At 39.7% G+C, this 26,189-nt stretch overlaps 2 protein-coding genes across 9 annotated transcripts in view; one reads left to right on the top strand and one right to left on the bottom strand.

Annotated features, from left to right (window-relative positions):
* The first annotated feature begins 6,552 nt into the window (after nucleotides 1-6,552).
* Nucleotides 6,553-8,491, top strand: LOC131248405 (uncharacterized). The gene has a single exon (XM_058248685.1). It carries the CDS (start codon nucleotides 6,620-6,622, stop codon nucleotides 8,459-8,461), a length of 1,842 nt encoding a protein of 613 aa, XP_058104668.1. The 5' UTR covers nucleotides 6,553-6,619; the 3' UTR covers nucleotides 8,462-8,491.
* A 2,257-nt stretch (nucleotides 8,492-10,748) lies between these two features.
* The window catches only part of LOC131248403 (uncharacterized), a 42,860-nt gene continuing 27,419 nt past the window's right edge, over nucleotides 10,749-26,189 (bottom strand). For 3 of the 8 annotated variants that reach the window (XM_058248679.1, XM_058248682.1, XM_058248684.1), the window contains 17 exons: nucleotides 24,458-24,526; nucleotides 23,006-23,062; nucleotides 22,820-22,927; nucleotides 22,661-22,733; nucleotides 19,287-19,330; nucleotides 17,935-18,024; nucleotides 16,145-16,326; nucleotides 15,845-15,953; nucleotides 15,590-15,688; nucleotides 15,343-15,486; nucleotides 14,911-15,072; nucleotides 14,383-14,604; nucleotides 12,134-12,333; nucleotides 11,880-12,051; nucleotides 11,578-11,757; nucleotides 11,064-11,249; nucleotides 10,749-10,973 (listed from right to left, as the gene is read on the bottom strand). In XM_058248679.1, the coding sequence (XP_058104662.1) occupies nucleotides 10,890-10,973; nucleotides 11,064-11,249; nucleotides 11,578-11,757; nucleotides 11,880-12,051; nucleotides 12,134-12,333; nucleotides 14,383-14,604; nucleotides 14,911-15,072; nucleotides 15,343-15,486; nucleotides 15,590-15,688; nucleotides 15,845-15,953; nucleotides 16,145-16,326; nucleotides 17,935-18,024; nucleotides 19,287-19,330; nucleotides 22,661-22,733; nucleotides 22,820-22,927; nucleotides 23,006-23,062; nucleotides 24,458-24,526 (2,181 nt within the window). In that variant the 3' untranslated portion in view covers nucleotides 10,749-10,889. Of the gene's footprint in view, nucleotides 10,974-11,063; nucleotides 11,250-11,577; nucleotides 11,758-11,879; nucleotides 12,052-12,133; nucleotides 12,334-14,382; nucleotides 14,605-14,910; nucleotides 15,073-15,342; nucleotides 15,487-15,589; nucleotides 15,689-15,844; nucleotides 15,954-16,144; nucleotides 16,327-17,934; nucleotides 18,025-19,286; nucleotides 19,331-22,660; nucleotides 22,734-22,819; nucleotides 22,928-23,005; nucleotides 23,063-24,457; nucleotides 24,527-26,189 lie in introns of those variants that run through there. The other 5 variants (XM_058248680.1, XM_058248683.1, XM_058248681.1 and 2 more) reach the window with 5 other exon arrangements.

Below are 26,189 nucleotides of genomic sequence, written 5' to 3'. Positions count from 1 at the left end.
GGGGATTAAACTTCTGCCACTGAAACCCTTTTCAGGGTCACGGAAGTTTTGGATAAATATGATATTTGGTTTTCCTCTTCATCCAGGTCTTGGTGACCTTATGAGCAGATTGGATGGAAATTAAATGTTTTGGTAGGCCCTAGGAATGTTTTACCGGTAAAAATTATTATCCTGGCTACTATTCGTGGTGTGGCCCAGTTGAGCTTTGGATATGATTCACTTTTTGCTCATGCTCTAAAATGATCTTGAAAGATGGATGAACAGTATGGAATATAATAAATACATCATCTTAGGTCCTTATGGTGAGGCCCACCTTATGTATGTATTGGACTGTACGTTGCTTGATCATTTTAGGACAAAGAAAATCTACTTCTCATGCAGACCATACCGTAGGAAACCACGGTGATTGACCAACTACAAAGGTTTTGGATCAAGGCAACATTTGTTTTTTTCATTTCATACAAGTTCATGTGACTTTATCACTAGGGTGGATGGCAAATAGGCATTACCTAACATTACAATAAGCTCTAGGAATTTTTGAATGATAGGGCATTCAATCACTACTGTTTTCTATGGTATATCCTTCATTATTTGATTTTTGAATTTTTTTTAAAGTCGAGAAAGATGCCATTAAATGACATGGAAAACTGTACAGACAGCTTGGATTTAAACCAACGTATACGTTACCATGGCCCCCTAGGTAATCGAGGGTGCACCAACTTAGGTGAAGTCAGACCACACCTAGTCCACTCTTAACCACACCAGGTGCAACATGGCTGGGAACCATAACCAATTATTTGAGTAGTATCCCAGCCACCATGAGATACACCTTAATGTATGCCTTGTATATACATCCATGGGAGGAGCTAAAAAATAAAGTAGATATAAATCTTGGGTGGCCCACACCATAGGAAATAGTGATAATTTATTATTAAAAGGTTAGATGATAAATAAACATTACAGTGGGATGCTTTACGAAGTTTTTAGAGCTTTTGTAATATAGCTCTTAGTGTATTGATTCATGTATCTTGTTTATCAATTACGTGAGTCCTTGTGTCATGCAGTTGGTTGAGCTTTTGGAAGCTGAAAACTAAAGACGTAAGAATACAAGAGCATCAAGGAATAAAGAACAAATAAATGAGGTGCTTCGGTGACTTTAACCCTTGACTCAAAACAACTTTTGAATATCTAGATAATCTTGGTTTAATAAGTAAACCTTGTTGAACATCACTTAGCTTTAGAAACTTAATTGGAACATGATAAGTAATGCTAGACGAAGTGTGAAGTTGCTGTGAAAATATACGCCCAAAATAGCAATTTTCAAGTGGTGCTTGATTCCATCGAGCATACCTCGATAGGGCTTTCAATGGCTCGAAGATCCCCTCGATGGCATTGAACAGGAAGTCGGATATGTCCAACAAGAATTAATTATTTTATCTACTTTTCTCGATGGTATCGAGGTCTCCTTCGATGGCATCAAAGACCACTCGATGGTATCGAACAAATAACTCAGATATGTTAAAAAAGAAATATATCATATTATCTTATTTTTTCGATAGCATCGAAGGTGGCAACAAAGACCTTTCAATGGCATTGATAGAGCCGTTATCTACTTGTTTTCTGTTTATTGGAACTCGAACTTCTTATAAAGGACATTCGATTCTTAGGCATTTGTACGGATTTTTAGTGCAATAAAAGTTTAGGTGAATTCATGATCAATTCCCTCATCTCAAGCTTCTAAACTAAAGAGTTTTAAGCCATCTTATTCCAATTTCCACCTTGAAGATATGTTTGAACTCCTCCACTTTCTAAAAATTAAATTCAACCTTTATAGGTATACCATTATCTAAATCCTTTAGAATACCTATTTAGGTGAATCCCCTATAAAATACAACTTCTCATTAGTTGTAAGATATTAAACCAACCCCTCATCACATTGGTCACCTTAAATGAGCAATACATGTAAAGTGTTTGATCTTAGAGTTGGAGTCTTGGGAAAGTGTCGGTATCATGGTCGGGGGAGCAAAAGAAAGCTAATTAAAATAAGGAAGAGTATCAATCAAACTACCCAAGAAGGCACTACAAAAGAAGCTCAATCCAACAAGTAACTTATCAAGTGTAAGAGTTTGTATACTCTCTTTCTTTGTGTAGGATTGAAGGTAAGAGTTTGTAACTCAAACTTAACTAGATTTTTGTGTAGAACCTTGAATCTTTTATAAGGTCTAAACCATAGGTTCTTGTGTAAGACATTGGCTCTTGTATATGGCTTAAATCTAAGTTCTTATGTAGAATATTGAATTTTGTGTTTGACATTGACTCTTATGTAGAGCCTAAATCAAGTCCTTGTGTAGGCTACCGAACACGGGTGCATACGTGTTAGTATACGTGGAAGCCTCCGATGGGAGTAAACGTAGGTCCTTAGACTAGGACCATAGTTGTTGATTAGCCTACGGAAAACCAATTAAAGTCTCTTATATGAGCCTTTGACGGGATTGTACGTTAGTAAGTTCTTGTGTAGGACTAAGGTTCGTGGCGAGCCTATAAAAAACTACACAAAATCTCTTGCAGGAGCCCTTCCTTATATAGAATTATAAAAGTTAGAGGTTAGTCTGATTTAAAATCTTCAATAGTGAAATCTGGTATATTCATGGGTTAAGTGTGTCTGCCGGGAATGTAATAGGAAACCGAACCACTATGCATGCTTATGTTTGAGATTGTTATTTGTGCACTTATTTAATTATGCTTACGTGATCGAATGTTTAATTATTTATATGCATGATTAGATGAATGTTAGGGTTTGATAGTTAGCATATTCCACACACACATATATGTTATTGTGTTTATAGACTAATTGCTTAATGGGCATATCATTTGTATCTTATGTGATTGGACCCTCAATTAGCTTGGAATCCTTAGAGCTAATTGTTTTCTTTAGTTTAATTTATATATTATCTTAAGTAAGCAATTGTGATTCAAAAGACGAAATTTTTTAATTAATCTTATTTACCCTATATTTAGGATAACTTTCATTTTTTTAGCTCAACCAAGTTTCTGTACGCACAACTATAGAAATTCTATTACATCACAAGCAAAATTTCAACGGCTACTTATACTTTCAGCCATCACTGTAAACAACATCTTTTAAACTCTTTCAAGGACCCACTCAACCTTTTGAATGTATGGTTGAAAATCACTCAGCGTGTCTTTGACTAACAAAGTGTTCACAAATGTCGTTAGTTTGTAAAAAGGCGAAGCTACCCATTCTTTTGGATGAAATAAACTACCGGAGAATCCACGGTACTGGGGATGGTGGTGTGGAATCCAATGTATGCATGAATTATACTGTGGGTCTCACAATGAAGTTTTTTTCCCATCCACGCCATCCATTCTTTTTGGATAAATTTTATAAGGTAAAGGCCAAAAAATGAAAAAGATCTAAAGCTTAGGCGGATTCCACAACAACAACAAAAAAAGAAAAAGCAGTAATTGAATGCATATCGTTGAAAACTATATTAATGCTTATTTGCCATCTAACGTGTTGATTAGGTCATGCAGACTTAGACAAAGCGTAAACACAAACTTCAGCCTGATGGCAAACGGTCTGGTTCAAAATAAATACTATCGTGAGCCTATAAAAATTTTAACAGTGTATGCCTCATAAATGGAATCACGCTCTAAGATGGATGCACGGCATATATAAAACTAGTACACTATAATGGGGGCATCAACAGCCTAGCAAATTATCGGAATTACCCTCCATTTCAGGAGAGAATTAAGTGAGACTCGGCCTTGTCCAAGACGGTATAACCATTACTATGGGGCTACCTTGATGTATGTATTCTATATCCATGTCATCCATTCAATTTTCATATTATTTTAGGGTATTATTTCAAAAATGAAGCAAATCCAATTATCAAGAAGACCAAACTATAGAAATAGTGGTGATTCAACGTCCTGCCATTAAAAAAAATCTTAGGGCACACTTTAATGTTTTTATAGCGTTTATTTGCCATCTAATCTTTTGATAAGTTCAAATAATCTTGGATGAAAGGAAAAAAATAAATATCAGCTGATCCGAAACTTGGCCCATTAACTGTCAATCACCACTATTTCCTATGGTATGGTCCACCTAATAATTGGATCAGCTTTATTTTTTGGATAATGTTGTAAATCGATCTCAACAACGAATGGAAGATGTAGATATAAAATACAAACGTTAAGGTGGATCCCACAGTAAGTGGCACAAAATCTTACATGAGTTTGGGGCTCAAAACTTGGCTGAGCTTTGCAGCAGGCTCACAGTGAAGGATATCAAAAATGAGATATTGATTTTCTTGCTTTTTCTTTATATCCCCTGCTTCGGAATTGATGATGAGGGTCTCATAAACTTACTTCCTTGCATGGGATGCATTATCCAATTATTGTTGCACAAAGCTGCAGGTAGTTCTGACGGGACTTTGGGCTTGGCCCGTATTGGGCTGAGTTTGGGGTGGTGTATTAGGCCCCATGGTCAGACTCAGGCTTTAATCAAGAGCTCGATTGTAAATTGGACCAGACTTGGCTTAGCACCCCAAAAGCCCATAAACCCGGCTCAGCCCGATAGTTCTTTGTAAACCTAATTTTCCCCATTTTCTTTCATTCTCTCCCTCTCTCTCACACATGACACACCAAAATATCATTTATCCACATATATATCTAGGGCTCAGGGTCGGGTGGACTCAGGCTGGACTATTGCAGCCTGTCACGAGCTGGGGCTGGATGTAGGCTTAGGTTCAGAATTGCAGGCCGGGCTTGGGCAGAGCTCGGCCAGCCCTAACCTGGTCCCTGGACGACCCTACTTTTTACAAGACGGAGAATGGGTATTACCCTCATATGTTAGGGGATCTATGAGCTCACTGTGATGTATATATTCTATCCATGCCGTCCATTCATTTTGAAAGATCATTTTAGGGCATGATCCCAAAAAGGAACCAGATTGAAGGTTCAAGTGGACAACACCACGGCAAGAAGTGGGGATTCAATTCATCCTGTTGAAAACTTCATAGGGCCAGCCATGATGTTCATCCAACCTCTTCATAAGGTCACATGGACCTAGATCTGTGTTAAGGGAAAATATAAATATCAACTTGATACAAAACTTTTGTGCCCCTAAAAAGTTTTCAACAGTAAACTTTCAATCTGCAATTTCCTGTGGCGTAGTCTACTCGGGCCTTCAATCTGCCTCCTTTTGGGGTTCATAATCTAAAATGATCTTCCAAAATGGACGAAGGGAGTGGATAAAACATACAAAAATCATTGTGGGGCCAATAGAGCACCTGACTAGAATGTCCGTCTCTAGCCAATCCTAGTGGAGGTAGTACCCAATCCACGCGTCTTTTTTCATCCATCAAAATTTTGGGTGATGGCTTCCGACGACCCAAGTTCCGTCGACCAAAAGAAGGATGCGGAGCTTTCAGTTCAGCAAAAGAGAGACTGGGGGTTTCGTTCGAGAGGTGGCTCGGTTCTCTTCTGCAAGTGAGAGAGAGGGGTGGTGAGATGTTTTAATAGAGAACGAGGAATATATTTTGACATGAAAGGGTATTTCAAACATTTGGAAAATACATTACCTGTTACTTAAAAACGATAGACGGTGGGCGACTAAATAACTAACGGTGGAAACGTTGAGCAGGTCCTTGAAAAGAGTTTAAAAGGAAACGAGGTTTTGAGTATGGTCGAAAATATAAACAACCCTACAACAAAATCTCAAGTTATTAATGGTGCGTGCTCAAATGATTATAAAACAGTTTTATATAATGTGGTTGATTTACTTTATTTTCTAGTACTGTATTATAAAATGAGATGACAAAATGAATGGACGACATAAATATACAATGCAAACATTGATGAGGGGCCATGGTCAAGCTACCATCCAGAGGTTGCTGAGTGGATTCCAGCCACATCATGCCCGCACACACCACTGGCCTCGGGTGTGTTAAAGCTTCAAAGTTCTGTGAGCCCCACCACTAGGTATGTGTTATATCTAAGCTGCCCATTCATTTTTGACCTGTGATTTATTTATATTTGCTTTATTTTTGGGCGTGTACTGTACAATGAGGTAGAAAAATGGATGGAGGGCATAAATATACAAAGCATACATTGACAAGGGCCCATGGTCAGGCTACCAGCCAGGTCGCTGAGTGGGTCCCAGCCCCTCCCCCGGTCCACCATGATGTTTATTTGTCATTTGACCTAGGTCCACCTTTACGTTGATTTGTCATCTGACCTCTTCATACGATAAAAAGGAAGGGGATCCAAACTTATGTGTGCCGTTAAGAAGTTTTCAACGGTAAGCGTTCACTCTCACTACTCCGTGGTGCAGTTCAATTGAGCTTCGGGTCTACCTCGTTTTTTGGTTCATATCCTAAAGTGATTTGGAAAAATAAATGGACGGTATGGATATAATACATATATCATGGTGGGCCATATAACTTTGTCATCGAGGTAGGTGGTGTGTTCTAGGCTACGCAATTCGAGTACACTTGCAGCGCACTTTAGCAGAACCCCATCCTCAGCCCGTTAAAAATCATCCGTCCCGCCACTCTCCTCTGCGCAGTGCGCACCGTCTCCCAAGACGCTCTCCATGACTTCCACCAATTTCTCCCTTTCAAAACCCCAAATCCCCTCCATATCCCAACCACCTTGGTCAGGCCTCTATAAACTCAAAACCTCAAAAAACCCCTTCACCATCCAAGAAATTTACCAAAGACCCCCTTCACCATTCAAGCAATTCGCCAAAACCCCCTTCATCATCCAAGCAATTAACCAAAAACCCCCACTCCCCCCATTCTCCCACTCAAACTCCCCCTTCCACCGCCCGAACCCCACCGCCTTCGCCGGCAGGAGCAAGAAGAAGCCCGGCGGCCCGTCGACGGGCCGCATCGAGGGCAACGCCGAGATCCGCCGTGAAGCGAAAAGGAGGGCCAAGATCAGAAGCCGCCGCATTGCTGAGAACCTCTTCTACCGCCTCAAAAACCCTAGCCGCAACCACGCCGACAATTTCACCGAAGAAGAGCTCCAGATGATCGGTCTTGGCTACGATCGCATGGTCCGCTTCATGGATAAGGACGATCCCAATCTCCGCCACCCGAATGACTGGTACAAGTACGGCGAGTACGGGCCCTACTCCTGGCGTGGGATTGTCGTCGGTGACCCCATCCGCGGCCGCTTCACGGATGAGCGGGTGAGCATGATCAGCTCCGTGAGGGACCACGAGGAATGGGAGGAGATCGAACGGCACGACATGGCTATGGATTTCACTAGAAGGCTGAGCTCCATGGATAAGAGTGTAGGGTTTCGGTATTTCTGGGTTTTCGTCCGTCATCCGAAGTGGAGAATTACGGAATTGCCATGGGAGCAGTGGACTCTGGTGTGCGAGGTGGTCCTGGAGGCGGGCAAGAAGCGATTGGATAAGTGGAATCTGATGGGCCGGCTCGGGAGCAAGGCGAGGGCTCTGATTACTCAATGTGCTGCTTGGATGCGGCCTGATATTGTCTATGTTAAGAGGCCTGTTTATCAGTGCAGGTTCGAGCCACAGGACGATTTCTTCAAGGTGTTGGGGCCTCTGCTCGATCCAAGCACTGAAAACCAGTACCTGTTCGAATTGAAGCTTGATGATGGGAGGGTGGAGATGTGTACGTATTTTGGAGGACTCTGCAAGATTGTGAGAGCTAATCCAAAGGCTTTTGTGGATGATGTGGTGAAGGCTTATGAGAAATTGAGCGATGAGAGGAAATCGGCATGTTTGGAGTTTCTGTTGTTGAACCATCCAGTGGAGTTGTTGCATCCTTATACAAAAGAGTGGAAGGCGAAGTTGGAAGAGATGGAGTTGGGCTGTGATTCGCCGGATGAGGATTTGAGCGATGATGATGGTCAGAGCAATCTGGGCGGGACCCAGATCATCGATTGGATTGAAGATGATGATGACGGTAATGTTGGTGAAGATGAAGACGATGATGATACGGTGATAGATGTGGGAGAGGGTGGAGATGAGGTATTGGGGACCAAAGAAGAGAGTCTCAGCGCAGAAGAGAATGAGAGGTATTGGGAAGAAGAGTTCCAAAAGGCGTTGAGTAGCTCTAGTGAAATGGAGAAGTTGGTGAAGAAGAGTGTAGAGGCCTCTACTGGCTACTACAAGAAACAGCTGAGAATGATGGAAGAGCACCGAAAGAGTAGGAATGAAGAGGAAGGAGATAGTGACATGGATGGAGATGAGAATGTGAAGGTGGACAAGGACAAGACGTTGAAGCAGAGCCGAGAAGAATGGGTGAATGTGGGTCCGAGGTGGCATGTCAAGAGAAGTAAGATCCCGCCGGAGCTGTTCCTGAGGGCGGCTGTACGTCCATTCACTTACCGGAATCTTGTCAAGGAGATTGTATTGATGAGGCATGCCATTATAGATGGAGAGATTAGTGGAAAGCAATGAAGCCTTTGCTGGGGCAACCAATTCCTGGTACTCTTTCTGATTAAAGCTGAATCAACACATACAACCCCCAGCAGGCAAAGCTTGCAATGCTGCACCATTTTTCTGCCAAAGTGTCACGTGTGGGGCATCAAAGTGTTCAAAAGGTGGCCGATCATGAGGCAGACGCAGATGCAGACGCACATCAAGTGAACTGGGTACCTTCATGGCGGTCCCCACCTTTTGAGTGGCATGGATGCTGCTCACATGGTGACGAACTTGCAGGAAAAAAAAAAAAAAAAACTATGTAACATGGTTAAGCTTCAGCATGCTGGGGGTTCTATAAGATCACTAGTCAGATTTTAATCTAATGACATAGCAACAAGCATTAAATTAAGTTCACAGGTGTTTAAGAGAGAAGAATGCCTCACCAGGTGAGTGGGCCATAGAACCATTGCATATGCCTAATAGTTGCATTGATAGCAGGATCCTGGCCCATTGATCAGTGTAATGTTTGCTCCTTGAAGATCTGACCATTTGAGCTACAGGCTCCACCCAAAAATGATAGGCTTGGTTTTCCTTTTATCCATCCAATTGGTCGGTACACTGTGCCCTCTTCCCATCCAATCAACAGTTCTTATCTCCATATATTGCCACATGTATGGTGGAGATATAGTAGCACAATCCAAATCACAAAGCCTTCTGAGTAAAAAGTGTCAATTTAATTTACCAAACCCCCAAGGTTCGAATTTTCAATTGAAGAAATGTTACATGCACGAATAAACCAGAAAAGCAGCTCACAAGCCATCTCTGCCACTATAATCAATTGGAAACTTCCTACCACCACCTTTCATTCCTCTGTGCTTTCTCCCACCTGGTTTCTTCAAGCTTAATTTTGATGTCTCTTGTATCCTTGATTGAGGTTTGGGTGCTGCTGGAGGCACCACTGGAAATGATCAAGGAAGATTCCTCGCATTGTTCATAGTTGCCACTCCCATCTGGGCATCCCTTGCTCTCTGACCTTAATTAACAATCTATGCAATCTTGCCGAATGATTTCAAGAAACGAGTTTTCGTTGATCATATGTCAACATATCATGATAAGATGCCTAGACACTAGCCATCACATTCTGGGCCTTTCTCAATTACACAAGCCTATTATTTGATAGGGCTCTCCTTGGATGGGAAATGCCCACAAAAAAAAAAAAAACACTCAGATTGAACATTTCAACTCATTTGATTACGAGGAGATTATGGTGACCATTTCATGTTCAAACACAAAGGACAAACTATCAAAAGGTTGAAATAATCCAACTGAGAGCGCTATTTGTTATGTTTCCACCATAAAAAGTGAGACTAGTAAAATAATGGTTTGGGTCAACAGAAGGTGACCCAGATACAAAGGCCAAAAGTCCTAAAATGGGATGAATTCGAGCAATCCTCTGCAAGAAAGAACTGGAAAACTCACACTCTAATGTCAAAGCATTTTGGGGATACACAGTACAGCTGAGCGCAATCAATTCTAGGGAGATGCACAGATGTTCGGATTGAACAAGAAATATGTGGCATGTGCCAACATTGGGTGGATCATAAAAATGCCCTGGCCCAAAATCTAGTAATCTATTTGAGTGGGCCATAGCTGAGCATGCACTGTTGGTGATCTTTTTTCCCTAGTTGTATTTTTCCTAGTACACACTTAGCCCACCAAACCAGTGGACCCACCCCAGGTTCATACTTTGATGAGCATTCTAGCTTAGCAGACGAAGTGTTTTCTCAAGAGGAATATCTGCCCTTATCTAAGCTTAGCTCCTGCTAACTGGAGAAGGTCATATTGACAACCATTCCCTGCAGCAACCCAACACTGTTGCTGGCCTTTGATCAGATGAAACACGACCAAAACAGTGAATCTAGTCGTTGAATGTGGGATCTGCCTCTTTTTTCTTTTTTGCTTTTTTTCTTTTCCCTCTTCTTTACCAATCTGCAAGGCCCTTGATCAGATGGTTCAAATCATCTGTTGAACGCTGGTGTTGGCCCTTTGGAAGCCAAGCTATGGCCCAACATAGACAACCCATTCGACAAGGCAGGATACCTACATTGATACATAGAATCAGCATAATACAGTTGGAACAGTCATACTGTTGTTCTTTCCTCCATAATTTCTTAGAACAGGAAAACAGTCCGTGAGTGGATTTTCCATTTCCTGGGGAACTTGAGCAGGACTAACTATTCTCAATAGTTATGTTACAATCGCAATTTCCAGTTGATACAAATCTACAGGCTCCGTCTCCCCATTCCTTTTGCACCTGTATTGCTTCTTCTTCTTTTTTTTCTTTTTCTTTTCTTTTCTTTTTGAAAATACACCTGTATTGCATATGCAGACTTACAAAATAGCCAGGCCCCAAATGAACTCCATGAAAGTAACCATCTACCTTGGAAATGCTACTATGCCAGTTCTACAACATGATTGTTCTAGAAACATTGAAGCCGCATTCTATAAGCTCCATCTCCTTCAGATACCTCTTGAGTTTATCAATACCCTGCAATGCAAAACAAAATCAGCATTGATAGGAAAAACAACTCCAGAAGAAATAGGACAGCTATTAAGAAGGTGAAAAGAGATGTTTGACCTTCTGGGTTTCGATTGAAATTGGTGGAGCAGCAGCATGGCCCCAAAGTCTAAAACCGGCCAGACCACTCCCCTTCCGCTGCTCCATGCCCCTACTTTCCTCTATGGAAACCAATGCCTCCTTAAATTGCTTGCTTGCATCAGCAAACCAGTGCAAACCATCAAATGACTTCTCTTGCCCTGTGACCTGCAATTGCCATTATCTTGAGTTTGATATATTCTCACTAAAACAAAATAAATAAATAAATAAGAAAGAAAGGAAGGAAGATAACTAGCTTAAAGGCTAAAAAAACATAAATGTTTTAAGTGCATAGTGCAGCTCTTCTTTTTTTGTCATAACCATCAACCCTACGCTCTTTTAATATCTTTCGCATAAACCCAACCACCAAACTAGAAATGAGATCTGTTTGCAATTCCATTGAAATGCACAAAATAATAATAATAATAAAAAGATTCATGGATTCATCATGAAGAAGAAGAGGAAGAAAAAAAGTCTTCACACTTCACAAAAGTACCTTGAGAATATAAGCAACACCCATCACGAATCCCTCATCAGTAGTAATCTGGTTTCCCACATCACGGCCCCTCAACTTCTTATCCTTGCTATGAATTTTGCAATCTACTAAACTCATGATAAGTGCTGGAACTAGGAGGGAAAAATCCCTAAGGTGGATATATTCACTGCTCTGGAGTTCCTACACGTGAAGCACTTCAGGTTAAGTATTCTGAACACAACTGATATAAAGCAAGGAGAAGGGTAAATGGATGAACCGAGAGAGATGGTTTATAAAAGGAAAGCAGAAAACATCAAAGCTACCTTTGAAAATGCATTTATAAGAAATGAGAAATAATTGGTATGCTCATCAGATTGGTGTTGGTTCTCAATTGCTATGTCCATCATCCTTCCTGCCATAACCGTTTCATCTATGAAACCAAGCCTCTGGGAATATTCTCCAAAGCTTGTGATGCTTCCGGGTCTGTATATAAACCTATAGTTCATAGATATACACTGCAAATGAGTACATACATACTACTGGGGATATAGTTGCTATGAATTTTATGAACACGTACCGAGATATTCTGCCAGTGTGACGGGAATCACCTGCTCGCAGACTCCTCACAAACCCTAAAACATTACCCATCTCAGTGATAATGCAGCGTAGCTGTTCTAAGAAGCTCAATTCATGATCCGCCAGGGGCAGCTTTCCGATAGTTACGTTTAGCTCCTCTGCCTCTACCATACCAGACTTGTTTGTTGCTCCTCTGTCACCCTACAAGGAGAAACTGTGTCATCCGGCCAAGGCTTTTGCTTTATAAATAGCAAATAAAAAAATAGAAAAAAGAAAAAGAGTTCTGTAGGCCATCAATCGGAATTCAAAAGATTTTTTTTCAATAAATGGCTAAATAACAAAACTAGTGATAACAAAGTCACAAATACACACACACACACACACACACACACACACAATGGAGAGGCAATCAGGTCCAATTCAAAGAGAATGGATAAACACTTCCTTTGGCTAACACATAAGCCATCTCATTCACCTCTCTTCCGACATGCATAAATGAAATGTTTAGCCTAGAGGCACTCCCACAGATATCATTGGAAACAAATGACTTCAATGGTTGGCAAGAAACAGAGCGATCCTAGGACACTAGTGTTCGTAGAATTCCCTTCCACTATTAATGGCCCCAGGAAGTTTGCCGCAAAAGACCCTTAAACTTTCTCTCTGAGCCCTTGGATCTGCGTCAGAAGAATCCCCAAACCGAAGGGATTGCAAAGGACCTATGAGTTCACCTCTCTCATAGCAAATGGCTCATATTCCACACACGCCCAAATTCCCCATGCAAGAACCATTGAAGTTCAGTTTCCACCCACTACAAGTTCACCTCTCTCATAGCAAATGGCTCATAATCCATGCATGCCCAAATTCCCCAAGCAAGGCCCATTGAAGTTCAGTTTCCACCCACTAAATGCCTTTACCCATCCAGGAATCACCTTTGCACTCATTGCTTCAGAATGAACCACCAGAAGCCAATTCAAGTATAACACAAACAGTGCAATGCGAGGAATTTGGGCCTAATCAGAGCCCATTTTATAAGATTACACTTAATTGTACACATCTTCATCAACAAACAACTCGAAATACCTAGATTTTTTCAGAACAGGTCTGAGTCAAATAGCAATGGTTCAAACAACTTCCTTTTACACTACTTCGGAAACCCAAGGATGAGATCTTTTGGAAATTCAATTGTGTGCTCTTTCCAAATTCCATTTAGAAGTCATATCCTAGAAACATCTGCCTATTTCTGCTCCACATGTATCACAGATAGTTGTGGTAGGTCATCCAGCCTAGATTCAGATTTCAGATAGTGATCATGGAAAATGACAGGGCAATGATCGAGGTAGCTGTATCAAATTCTGCGCAGCAATGTTATACTAAAAAGAAAGCAAACCAGTAACAGCTCATATATCATCGTCATTATAGCCTTGCCCCGACTATTTGGGGGGCTGGCTTTGCCAATTCTTTTTCACCAATCAATCCTACCTGAACCTTATCATCAATGAATGAACAAGTCTCGATGTCCCCTTTCACCACTTCAATCCGAGTCCTTTCAGGTCTTCCTCTCATCCTCTTTTCAAATCCTTTAACAATCAATGTTTCTTTCCTTACAGAAGCTGTCTGAGGCCTTTATTGCACAACCGATTAATCTCAATCTGCTCTAATTTTCTCCTATTGTGACTGCTCCTATATTGCTTCTGACTGCCCAACACCCTCCCCCATATAGTGTAGCCAATCTTATGGTTGTCTTATAAAAATTACACTAAAGTTTCAAAGTCTAATGAAATACATTTGATGAAAAGTAATTTGCATATATGATAGGGTCACTGATATAAAGCCATATACATATATGATAGGGTTATTGATCTGGGGCACTGTCATTTCAAAAGAACAGTTAGTATCCTCCCTCCCTCAAAACATTTCCTCAAGTCAAAAGAAACCCAGTAAATTGCCTATATAAGTTTTCAGAAGTCATCTCCTCTTTTCTCTGCAACATGCATAATGGGTGCAACAAAGAGTGATAGGCCAAAACAACAGGACCCTGCTTCAAGGAATATCATGCAGTAAAAGAACGTATATGCCAAAAAAAAAAAAAAGTGGAAACCAACAGCCATGAGATGTGATAGAAAAACTCAAGTACAACATGATTTATGGACCTTCATTGACCGTGTAGAAAAAACCTGACCAATAAAAGAACATTCAGAAAGTCTGAAAAAATCAATACTTTGAAGGAACTTAGATAAAACAAATTCATACCTTCCAGAATTTGAATTCCTTCAGTAAATGGGATTTCACAAAGTTATCTTGAAGAAGCTCAGATAAGGATGCTAGCTTTTGCTTTAGAAACTTCAATACAGAACTTACAGCAGCAGATACGATGCCTCGGCCATGGGTAGCTACTGAAGAGGCAAAATGTTCCACACCAATAATCCTCAGGGACTTCTTACTTTGACCAATAGAGACTTTCTCAATGAAAATCTGTGAATGAATTTCATCAAAAGCTTTAAATTGGTCCTCTAAAACAAGAATTTCAGGGAAAATACATGAACAAAGTTGAAGTAACTCATGATAGACTTTCAAACCTTTCAATTGACAAAAAGAACAAATTTTGCCTTCACCAGCAAAGTAATTAACTTTTTTGTTATGCACCCCCCCACTTGAACTCATGACCTTAATGTTGAAACGGACTCTATCTATTGTATCAACTAACAACATGATTTTAAGATATGTGAAGACAAATCAAAATCCAAAACTGGGTTTTAAGCCTGAAACCTCTTGTATTACCTGGTTATTTATGTTATATGAGTAGCACTCAGCAAATTTAGGTAGGTTTTGCATAATGTCAGTGACATCAAGACCATGATCCAAAGATTGTGGGGGAAGATGAATATCATCTAATACAAGACCATATTTCAGCTCCGCCAATTGCCTCATTTCTGAGTAAACCTGAAGTGAAACAAATTAGAATGAGAAACAAGCCTAGCTGACAAGGTCAATAGACCTTTCCAAATGCATTAAAAATCACTTCGTTAAGTAAACTATCAATGCCAACATGTGTTTGAGCAAAACAATCAACCAGCAGCTAGCCAAGTGATAATTAAACGTGCATCCAAATAACGTCAACAGCTGGATGTCTGTCCAGAAAAGTAGACATTGTGTTTTGCATGTGTATATGAATGTAAACAAATTTATGAAACAGGATGATGATAGCTTCACCTTCCAATTATAAGGGGACATAGCTGTGTGATTGTAAAAGGCAGAATCCAGATAGCTCTCAACATGCAATTTAATATCAATATACTTGAATGGAAGTCTCAAAGGTTTCATCTGTAAGTACCAAGAAAGATTGCGTACACCAGTCTGATGAAGAAGACAATTAATACTAGATCAGAATGGAGAGAGCAGAACAAATTAAGAATATCGTATGTAGAGCAAGGTCTCAAAAATCAGAAATCTAGAGCACCTTTGTTGGGTTTACATGCACAGATCCTCTTAAATTAGTGGAATGCACATGAAGACGGAGATCAGTCTCAATATCTCTACAAAGAGGCATGATTATCTCCTGCAATCTCAAAGAAAAGAGTAATTGGGGCTTGTATAGCTTGACTGACTCGTCTATTATGAGAAAATCATTGAACACGTTCAAAAGTTAATGCTCAAAAAGCAAAAAGATGGTGAAATGATCTGCTATCGGAAAATTAAACACCACAGAACATACGTTTTTCATGGCGTTCTCTATTTCCTCCTCATGGGACTGTATGGTAAACGTGCCGACATTACCAAGTTTGAGTAGCCACAGCCCGTCACAAAATGCATCAAGAAGATACCTAATAAATAGCAACAATCACATCATACAGCCAGTATTTCCTTCTCTTATAAATATATAGCCAATATTTCTTTGTGATTATATATGTTGAAAGAACGTTTAAACCCTTCTCTGCCCAAAAAGAAAATTCCAGCAACAAGAGCATAAAAAATATACAACACTAGGATTGATTTTGATGCTAATCTGACTTACTGCAGCCATGAGAATTTGTTAACGTCCATGTAAACCATGGAGAACCAAGTTCCCATCATTTCTTTTCTCCAGTACAAGAAACTACAATTTGTCACCTCCTCGACTGTTCTCTGAAAATCAGCAATAGTATCTAACCTAGACATCCGCTTCTTAATCCTCGAAAAATCAATATTGATATGGCCCTGTTTCATGGAAAAGAAGTTAGATTTGTTGGGGAAAAAACAACCTTCTTCATAGAAAATCATGGAAACATGGGTAGTGGATTCTAAGTATTTACATGTTATAGAGCCGCAAAAAATAACACCTATCTGCACATTGCATGCATGCAAGAAAATTTGTTCAAAGTGGCATGTTGCTTGACTTTTAGAAAAAGAAAGAAAAGGAAACAGATAAGCATTAGATTTCCAAATTTATATGCATTTAAGGTATGTCAATGTAAAGCATTACAATAACAGTAGTAAAATAGAACTTGCTATGAGGTCCTTCCCCTTAAGGAATTTTCATTCTCCATCTATTTGGTACAATGGGAGGACAACTTGATCCCTAACAAGAGTCAACTGAGCACCAGGTCATACCAGCACACAAGACTTGCTACCATGGCATTAGCATCAGTAAAATATACATTAAAAATAGAAATCCTCCAAACGAAGTAAAAAATAGGAGGCTGACATTATAAAGTGGCAAATTCAATGAGAAAATTGTATTGTGCCTACATGGTGGTGAAATTTTCTTCCTAATCAGTAACAAGGTAGCTGATGAGAAGTACATGGAATTTAACATATATGCCTATTGAAGGCCCTAGAAAGGGGCAGCGAAATTCAAATATGTACAAACAAACAAGAAAAAAGAGGTGCACAGCTTGGCCATGAATTGGATCAAGAAATCATTTTCTGGCATATCATGAAAGCTTCCATTACAAAATAAAACACTTCAGAAAATAAAATACTGATCGAGTTGAAGTGGTAGATTAGGGATATTTGCCAGTATTATTTTAATTCATAAAAATGGTCTGCATAAGATCAGACAATTTTTTGCCATGGAACAATTGCCAGCAATCAAAATCAATGTTTCCAACAGGCCCAATCGGCAGTCATGGTTATGTCACTATATTTCAGTACCCAACACAAAAACTCAACCCGGCTCTGAGCCAGGCTTGGACCTATTAGCTTGGCCTGTGGGCTTGACTTGCGCCTAGCATGCATCAACCAATCAATTTTCAGGTTGGGCTTGGGCTCATGGCACTTTAGCCGGACCCAACTTTATACGTATACATGTCATATCCTACAAATATGCCATAAAAATCCTACATTAGGAAACGCATTTATGTAGATTGTTGGTTTCATTCCTTTGAAATGTCTATTTTTTGTGGATGTGTGGCCCACTTGATGAATAGATAGACTAGGAAAATTCAAGTGGTAACTAGGGATTTTATCAAATTTCTGGCCAGGCAGTCGGGTCTGGTACAGCTTGGGCCCAACCAATTTTTACTAGGCTCAAGCATGGGCCTGCTGTTCTAGGCCCATTCCAGTCTTGGGCTGGGATCGGACCAAAACCTGGCCATTCCCCGCCGCCGCCGCCCCCCCCCCCCCCCAGTGAAAGGCTGCGTATAACATCTTAGTTTAGTGGCAACTTCTGATACAAGCATATGCATGAACATGTACGTGCATATACATTGTGAATAGATCCATTGAATCTTCATGATTTGAACATCGGGAACCAAGGAGAGTGAAGCACTAAAAATAAATAATGGAAGATATCGCAAACAGTCCATTTGTTAGCTAATTACTTACAATACATTGGATGACATCCAGAGCAACAGAAAGAATAAGCTGCCTCTTGCTGCTACCCCCTCCTCGAAGCATTTGCAGTGATAATAAAACCTACAGAAAGTAATTGAGTAAACTAACTTTATGAGAAAAGTTAACTCGTTGCTCGATCAATTCAAATAAAAGTTTTTGAAAGGAGACCGGCCACAGAAACGGACACAGGGACAGTCCATTCAGTCAGCCTGAACAGCTTCAGTTCAACAAAGCGAAAAACGTGAAGTTTCGTAACAAGTAATTAACTGAAAGTTTTTAAAAATGAATGGAAAAGTTATTTATTTGTTTTAAAAAAATAATGGATTTGATTCAAACTGCTTACTACAGGTGATTTTGTTCTTTTCTTAAACTGTTTGCAAAACATTTACATTACATCCCTCTGGAATTAAGGTTAGGTAGTGAAAAACATCAGAAACTCCCAGAGAAAAATTTACAAGGTGAGGAGATCATTGTGTTGTTGAAGTCCATTGTTGGGATCATTGTAGTATTACATAGGAGGAAGTTTGGAAGTGGTGGATCAAAAGCAACACCTTGAGCAGATTCCTACAACTAAAAGAGTAAATGTCGCTTCAAAGGGGTTTGTGTCTTTATGAAAAAATAAATCATGATTGTATTCACGTTTGTTTCTTAAATTCTTCATTTTTCTGTGAAACTTGTATCAGTACTGACGAAGGATGAAAGCTCGTGAAACTGCAACGGTTGTCTTCGACCAAAAGTCCATTTGTCAATGCATATCAGCACCCTAGGTTAAGGGAATAAGGGGAAGCAGCCGTGGCAATGCTTGAACTCATAAAGATGTCCCACGTCCCAACCATCAGCTCTCCAGTCAACTCAACATAATTTCATTCATTTAGCTATATTAAGTTATAAACCCAATTCTTGTCATTTTTATTCTTTGAATTATTCTATTATGTATGGCATTTATGGTTAATTTCAGTCTTTCAGATCATGATCATGAAATGAATCAACTGAATCTATTTAGAGGAATATATATGATATGCCTCTGGGCCATCAACACTATAAACCCAATTCTTAATACTCTCACCTCAACATATGAAGGATCTAGGTTGCCTTTCATATGCACCATACTTACCTAGTTCAAAGTAGGTTTGCCTACAATATTCACATCACCTTACATTCTTGGTGAAGCTAAGAGCGAGAGAGTTTTTCAAGCTAGGTTTGGTCACACGATAAAAACAAACTAACAAAATTTCTAAAGTAAAGGTACATTGATTTTCACAAACCATTGATCATAAATTATAACATATTGCAAGCTTAGCTTTATGAGCGAGGAATTGTGTGAATATCTAGAGGCGCATTACCAAGGAAAGAGAATCCGTCAACCTTGTGTCTGTATCTCTACCACCTAAATCCAGATGAAAAAGTGAATTCAGAATAATATAGAAGTGATGAACATAGAAAGTAGTGAAAAAATGAGAAAAGAACAAAGGCTTTTTCTCTCTAAAAATAAAGTGGAAGTACTGAAAATAAAGGGCAAGTACTTGATAACATATCAAATTATATGTCTAGAAAGAGAAGATACTGAGAGAGAACATCCAAGTCTAACAAAATCCATTACTGATGATAAATGGGCATACACTAAATCTAAAACTATACAACACAGTGGAATGGATTAATCTTTAGAATGTGGTTGGTGCTGTTCTGTTGTGTCATTCTCGTTACCCTCACCGTAATTGTCATTGTTGTTGACAATGCCTTGAACTAAGTCTGCTATAAATGTTTTGTGGTTATCATAACTGCAAACCTTCTATAATGCCCAAGACCCATTGCTACAATCAGATCGTGAACTATACTGGATGTTGTATTAAGTTTATTGGAACTGCATGAAACTATTAATTTGATAGTGATACTCTCGTGAGAGTAGATGTGCTGACCAGCTACACCCACTTGGAATAGAAGCATGGTGAAACCAAATTCACTCATTCTGCTTTCCAAAATGGTTATAAGATGAAACAAGGTCTAAACATAACTAGGTTAACGAGAGTTTTCTCTTTTCCCATTTCATTATTTTTCCTCGTTTCCAGCACTTATTTTCGCCAGCTGAAAGGAATAGCATGAACAGTGGAGTATCGTAGAATCAACCCAAGCACGGCCTATCCTGAATGGCACATCCAGAATCACTTTTTTGAAGTCTCTGACTTTTGTAGATCAATTAAAGTATTTATGGCCTGTAATCAGTGATCAAGTTTTGGCCTTTGTTCTGACATTCTTCATCCTTCTAAACACCATACCATCTAAGAATCATCACCCTTGCAGACTTAAACATCAGCTTATCTTTTCTTCCTTTGTTTTCTTAATAACATTCAAGTTTTGCACACTCAAAGATCAGCTTATCAGTGTCATGGTTTGCCTCCAGGTAAGTATGGGAGCCTTTCATATGAAAAACGATGCCCCATCTTTCATTCTAGTTCTTACAAAAAGACTGTACAAAGGTGCGTCATATGCCTACTTCTGTTTTGCCATTCTTCTTTTACCTAATTCCTAGCTTATTTCTTCCCTCTTTTGATGCTTCATTCTCTTCTTAGTAAAGTAAGTCGGCTTATGTTTGTTTTAAGAAAACTAGGTGGTCAAAAATAACTTTTTTCTTTCTTCTTTGTTTCTGTTCCCTTAATCATTTAACACAAATGCCATGGCCTTTATGTCTACCCAATCTCTTATGTGGTCCATACCACAACAAAGAGCTTGTACTGTTGTGAGTGTGCTGCACTAAAGCATTATCTGGCCTCCACACCTATTTTGACATCTCACCTGTTCTTTACACCATGGTCTACAGGTCATAATGCCACATCATCTGAGGCATCCATTGCCATAACAAGATCCATGGACCATCTTTGGGAGCCTTAATTGGGTTACCACCAATGTTTGAAATATCGGTATCGTGTTACATATCACATTCTTGGGATACGGATACGTATCGGTTATCGCATGGGATATATCGGTTGTATTGTGTAATGTATCGATGTTGTTGGAAACATTAGGAAATTGGTCGAATTTTTCAATGAAACTTTAGTGATTGTTAAAAAAAAGATATCAATACATTTATAAATCAAAATATTTAAAATTAAAAATTTTTTTTTAAAAAAAAAAAAAAAACAAGTGCACATAATAGGTTTTCTTTATATGGAGTCCTAATCCATGCGTTGTCTAACTGAGTTGATGCAAGTATATTCAAAGTATATTCATTTAATTTATAAATATAAGAAAATGTGTGGAAACACAAGCAATACATTCAAAAAGGAAAGAAGAATCACTAGATTAGGTTACCTACATGTTTGAATTTATGTTTGGACACAAAGATTGCAATCGATTTGCGAGAAATTGAGATTTTTTTTTTTTTCAGTTTTCCACAATTCGGCCCATCTCCTCCAAATCTCAAAATCGAAGCTTTTGAATCTATGATTTTTCATACAAAATATGAAAAATAAAAATAATGGATTTATAACAATTTGACACTGACATGATTTACAAAAAAAAAGGATTGAAAATTGAAAATGCTCACCGGATCAAACATGTGGGATATATCGCACTACTTATGCATTTCGTATTGCACAAGTGGGATACAAGATATATCGTGGGATATATCGGCCGATATCGTCGATATTTAAAACACTGGTTACCACTAATACCTTGAACTACTCCCACCCTCTATCAGACTAACACACCCAAGAGCAGTGATCATCACCCCACCAATGGCCCAAGGTATGGCATAGTAAAAAACAGGACACGTGCTCCACAGCTAGGGGCACTTAAGGCTTCACAGCTAGAGGACGTCTCACGCTTTGTAGCTATATAAATGTTTCCATGCTCTAAGCTACACGAAAATCTCAACGCTCATCAGCCATAGCCGCATCTCGACACTCAACAGCAATCAAGTCCGCCCCACTGCTTAGGTATCAAGAATGCTCCTTAGTGCTAATCAGCTGCAGACATTAGAGGACTAATCATCAATAGTCCTCGATGCTTCTGAGCTACATAGGACCAAAGCATGTAGGACCAGGTCACAATAATTAGTGCATGCACAGCACTATGCGTTAGTGTACACAGTAAAATTTTGGTTTTCCTTATAATTAAGGGTTTACTCCGAAGGAGATGTAATTAAGGGCTTGTGATAAGTCATGGACCCCAAAATTTAATAATCCCCTCCAAAAGAGAAATTTGAGTATTCTCTTTATTTCCAACCGCATTAATGCTTGGAATGTCATGTGGTTTGGATTCATGATGAAAATTATAGCATAAGTTTGATGTCAGCTGCCAACTGACGCAACCCTCCTTTATCTGGGCTCAGGACCAGCAATGTGAGCATAACTTGATGCAAATATGCAACCTTCCAAATGCATTAATGCTCTACGATAGAAAACACTGGAATTTGGTCACACTACGTCTAGCCTTTCATAATAACTAATAAAACGTCTTACTTTGTATTAGCATTATAGCCTATCACGTTTGCAATACTTACTCATCTATATAGTTAAAATAGGATCAAAGGAGTTGATAGCTTCTTTACCCGAAGACTTTTAAGGACATACGTGGCATGTAAAAAAGCATATACGTGGTCAAGAGCAGAGTATGATCTATTCCTTACAAGAGGACAGAACCACTTCACTACAAGCTCTGAGTGCTTTCAAAAAATTTATAAGAAACAACAAAAGCAAAACAGATAACACAGGCAGCATACCACGTGTCAAAGAGCTCAAGAATCTCATCTTGGTCGCTTGATTTCCTTTGGAAATTTCTGATTGTAGCTCACTCTGTAAAGATTAACCAATATGACAAGTCGGTTTAGCCAAAAAGAGAGAAATGAAACAACAAAAGCTTAGTGCATGGGACTGATTACCCTTGCAGGAAGAAGTAACTGTTCAATGTCAGCCTGCATGAGGTTTATGATATGTGGAAGACTCTGGATGATGTCCAACCCCTTCTTGTGAAATGTGTCCTCAACCACCTACACCAGAAGGGTTATTCAGCCAAAAAGAAACAACAAAATTTACAAATACAGAAGCACAAATCAAGGCATTCTTACTCTCAATAGAATGACCATGTGACAAAGAGACTTTAATTTCTCCCTTTTGACAGGAACCTGAAAATTACCATCAGCGAAATGCATAAGAAAAGAAACTTACGAATTCTAAACAAATGCAAAGCTAAACTAATATGAAATTCAAATCAGTAGCACCTACTAGAGTTCAGTGAGAGCTAAAGCAAAATGAACCTATACCAATGGAAAAATAAGAACTGTGAATCTAGAAAAGAAAAAGAAAAAGGAAAAAAGAACTATCATGTTGGTGGAACAAATGCAAAGATGACCTTTTACTTTCTTCAAGCACATTCAACATAAACACATCAACTTTTAAACAGTGTACCGTGAATACTATGAGGCACCACAAGGGGACTAAGAACAAGTAAAAAAAGAAAAAGGAAAAAAAAAGGTTCTTATGAACTAAAACTGTGTTTTGCTGCAGTCTCAGTTGCAATAAAATATGCATGAATCTTATCCTTGTAAAGCGGCCACAAAACATGTAATCCTTCAATCCATGCTTAAAAAACATGAAGTATGAGATCGATTGCAAGTAGATGGCTGTTCCTAATATGTGTGTCATTTGCCGATGAGTGGAAGAAAAGTATGGACTGTCTTTTCCTTCATGTTGAGGTGGCTAGTAGTGTTTGGGTTCCTTGACTCATTTGGAGTCTATTGGGCCCTTGAATGATCTCCCCCTGAGCTAGCAGTGGGTGAGTTTTGGGTCCATTCCAGTCAGGAGGGAGCACTCTTATTGAAGTGGGTGCCTCAAGGAACCCTATGGAACCTGTCAAAGAAAAGAAATTGAGTTTTTTTTATTATCAGGAAGTGGCTTTGATCAAGTCAACGAAGAAGAGCATCTCTTACACAGTCATCGACTGGGCTCTCCATAGACCTGAATTCCAAGGCTGCTCTCACTTTTAAATTTCGGCCAGACTGGAAGGAGGTGGTCCATAATGGGAAGTCTTAACTGGCGCAGAAGCCTCTCTCTCGGTTTCGAGAAGCTGTGCCTTGTAATTATCTTCCAGTGTCTTTCTCCACTGAGAGCTATTTTTGTGCTTTTTCATGGGCTGTTAGCCTTGCTTTGCAGGAGTGACAGGAGGGTCACTCTGCAATCAGCTTGCAGTTGAATTGTATCATCACTTTTTTGTAGTAAAGGTTTATCACCATTTTTATTTTTATTTTTAAAGGATCTATTGAAGCAGAGGAACCAAACAAATTATAGGTATAAGATAATCTAATTATCTACATCTAATAAACCAGAAACTGTTGGTGGTTTTATGGTGGCAGGGGCCTAATTTAATCATATTCATCTAAAGAGACATTGTTTTGAAAACATCGTCTATTTTACAGCAAATTATGCAGTGTGTTCCTCACAAAAATGAAGCTTACTGAGATAACATTGATTGTCATGAAACAGTGAAGTCACACTAACGAAGCTGCAGAATGCACAAATACCTCAAGCAGAGCATGTAGGTCGAGCATCGAAATAGCTGTTATTTGCATTCTGTTGGCTAATAGTATTCCCTGCACTGGATTAGTAGACAAGCATAAGTCTCCACCCTGCTGTCCAACACAACAGGATCTAAAGAATTTTCTGAAGAAAAAACACCCAAAACTGCCATTAGCAAGAAACTAGTTCATGGAACACATGATGAATGTGCATAGAGAGGAAATGGGAACACAGAGTTGTGAGTATGAAGGAGAGCCAGCTTCACAGCTCATTTGCCAACTTGGCATGCATTGGCCATCGGGACCTGTGTCCATCATCACATGGGGCCCACAGGGAACAGGCATTGGCCCACAAATCAGGCTGGTCAGCTCATCAGCTGGGGCAAAAGTGCATGACATGAATAGACAAGAATGACAATAATGCAGGGGCATTTTTACACCGGGCTCGAGTGGGGTTGTCTGTGGGATGCAGGGGCACACTCGGGGTGGGCGGCCCATGTGAGGCAGGTGGCTCGTGTGAGGCGGGCCCCACCCTTGTGAGGCCGGTGGCTCGTGTGAGGTGGTACCCATGTGATTTAAAGCCCACGAGGGGGGTTCGGCCGAGGTCCCAACCCATGAGATGACCCATGAGATGTGGGGCCTGAGCTTATGAGATAAATGGATTAATTCGCCATGCTCTAACAGTTCGAGCTTTTAAAGCAAGTGGTTAATTGTCCTGCATTAAATTGGTATTAGAGCGGGAGGTCTCATGTTTGAGATTCCTTGCCGGGGGTGATTAATGCAGGGGCATTTTCACACTGGGCTTGAGTGGGGTTGCTTGTGGCATGCAAGGGCACACTCAAGGTGGGCGGCCCGTGTGAGGCGGGTGGCTCATGTGAGGTGGTACCAATGTGAATTAGGGCCCACGCGGGGGTCCTAACCCATGAGATGTGGGGCCTAGGCTATAAGATAATGATTCACCATGCTCTAACAGTTCGAGCTTTTAGAGTATGTGGCTAATTGTCTTGCATCAGACAACCATCCATATTCAACATATGCATGTGATCTACCATATGAGTGGACCGGCCTGACTTTTAGGCCATGAGCTCGTATCACAGTGAACACCATCAAATAACAGATCCTGCGATGCACCATATGCTATGAGGCATGATAGATTCAAACAGATTCCACACAACTGCATAGGAGTTTGTTTTGCCAAGGCCACAACTTAGGATCAACAGCATGTGTTTCCCCACTAGGGCTTACATGTAGTGAGGTTCAACAATCAAAACCATCCTTCCAATTCTGAGCAGATTCTGGTCCGATCATCACACTATAACATGATCTAGACCATTGTTTGGTGGAGTTGAATGAAAATTTCTTTTCAAAGGTCCATGTTAATCTATATATGATGATCAGAATCATCATTTCATGTAAGTTTATTACTATAGAACATCTATGAAAGCACCTGGAGGGTGGACAGTTTCAACTATCAGTGCATGTTGGCCCCACCAAGGTGACACATGTTGGCTATCCAATGGCCTGAAATGGGCAAAAGAAATTATGTGCACAGATGGCTTTTCGGGGCGAAGGATGAGTCAACGCTTTATTTAGGAAAATAAAAATAAAAATAAGCTAACCTCTTCAGGACACTAGTTATCCAGATTAATTGGTTTTAAATATTATTAGCTACTAGCTAAGGGCACTTTTATAAAATGGTAGCCAAGAATTTTCTTTATAATAGTGTACATAGAACCAA

This window comes from Magnolia sinica, chromosome 6 (assembly GCF_029962835.1).
Source record: "Magnolia sinica isolate HGM2019 chromosome 6, MsV1, whole genome shotgun sequence".
Classification (NCBI taxonomy): Eukaryota; Viridiplantae; Streptophyta; class Magnoliopsida; order Magnoliales; family Magnoliaceae; genus Magnolia; species Magnolia sinica.
The sequence above is the reverse complement of the archived record's forward strand: the minus strand, read 5'-3'. Positions and strand labels throughout refer to the sequence as shown.

Coding starts and splice junctions, on each gene's coding strand:
- LOC131248405 (XM_058248685.1), top strand. CDS start 6,620: ATGACTTCCACCAATTTCTCCCTTTCAAAACCCCAAATCCCCTCCATA.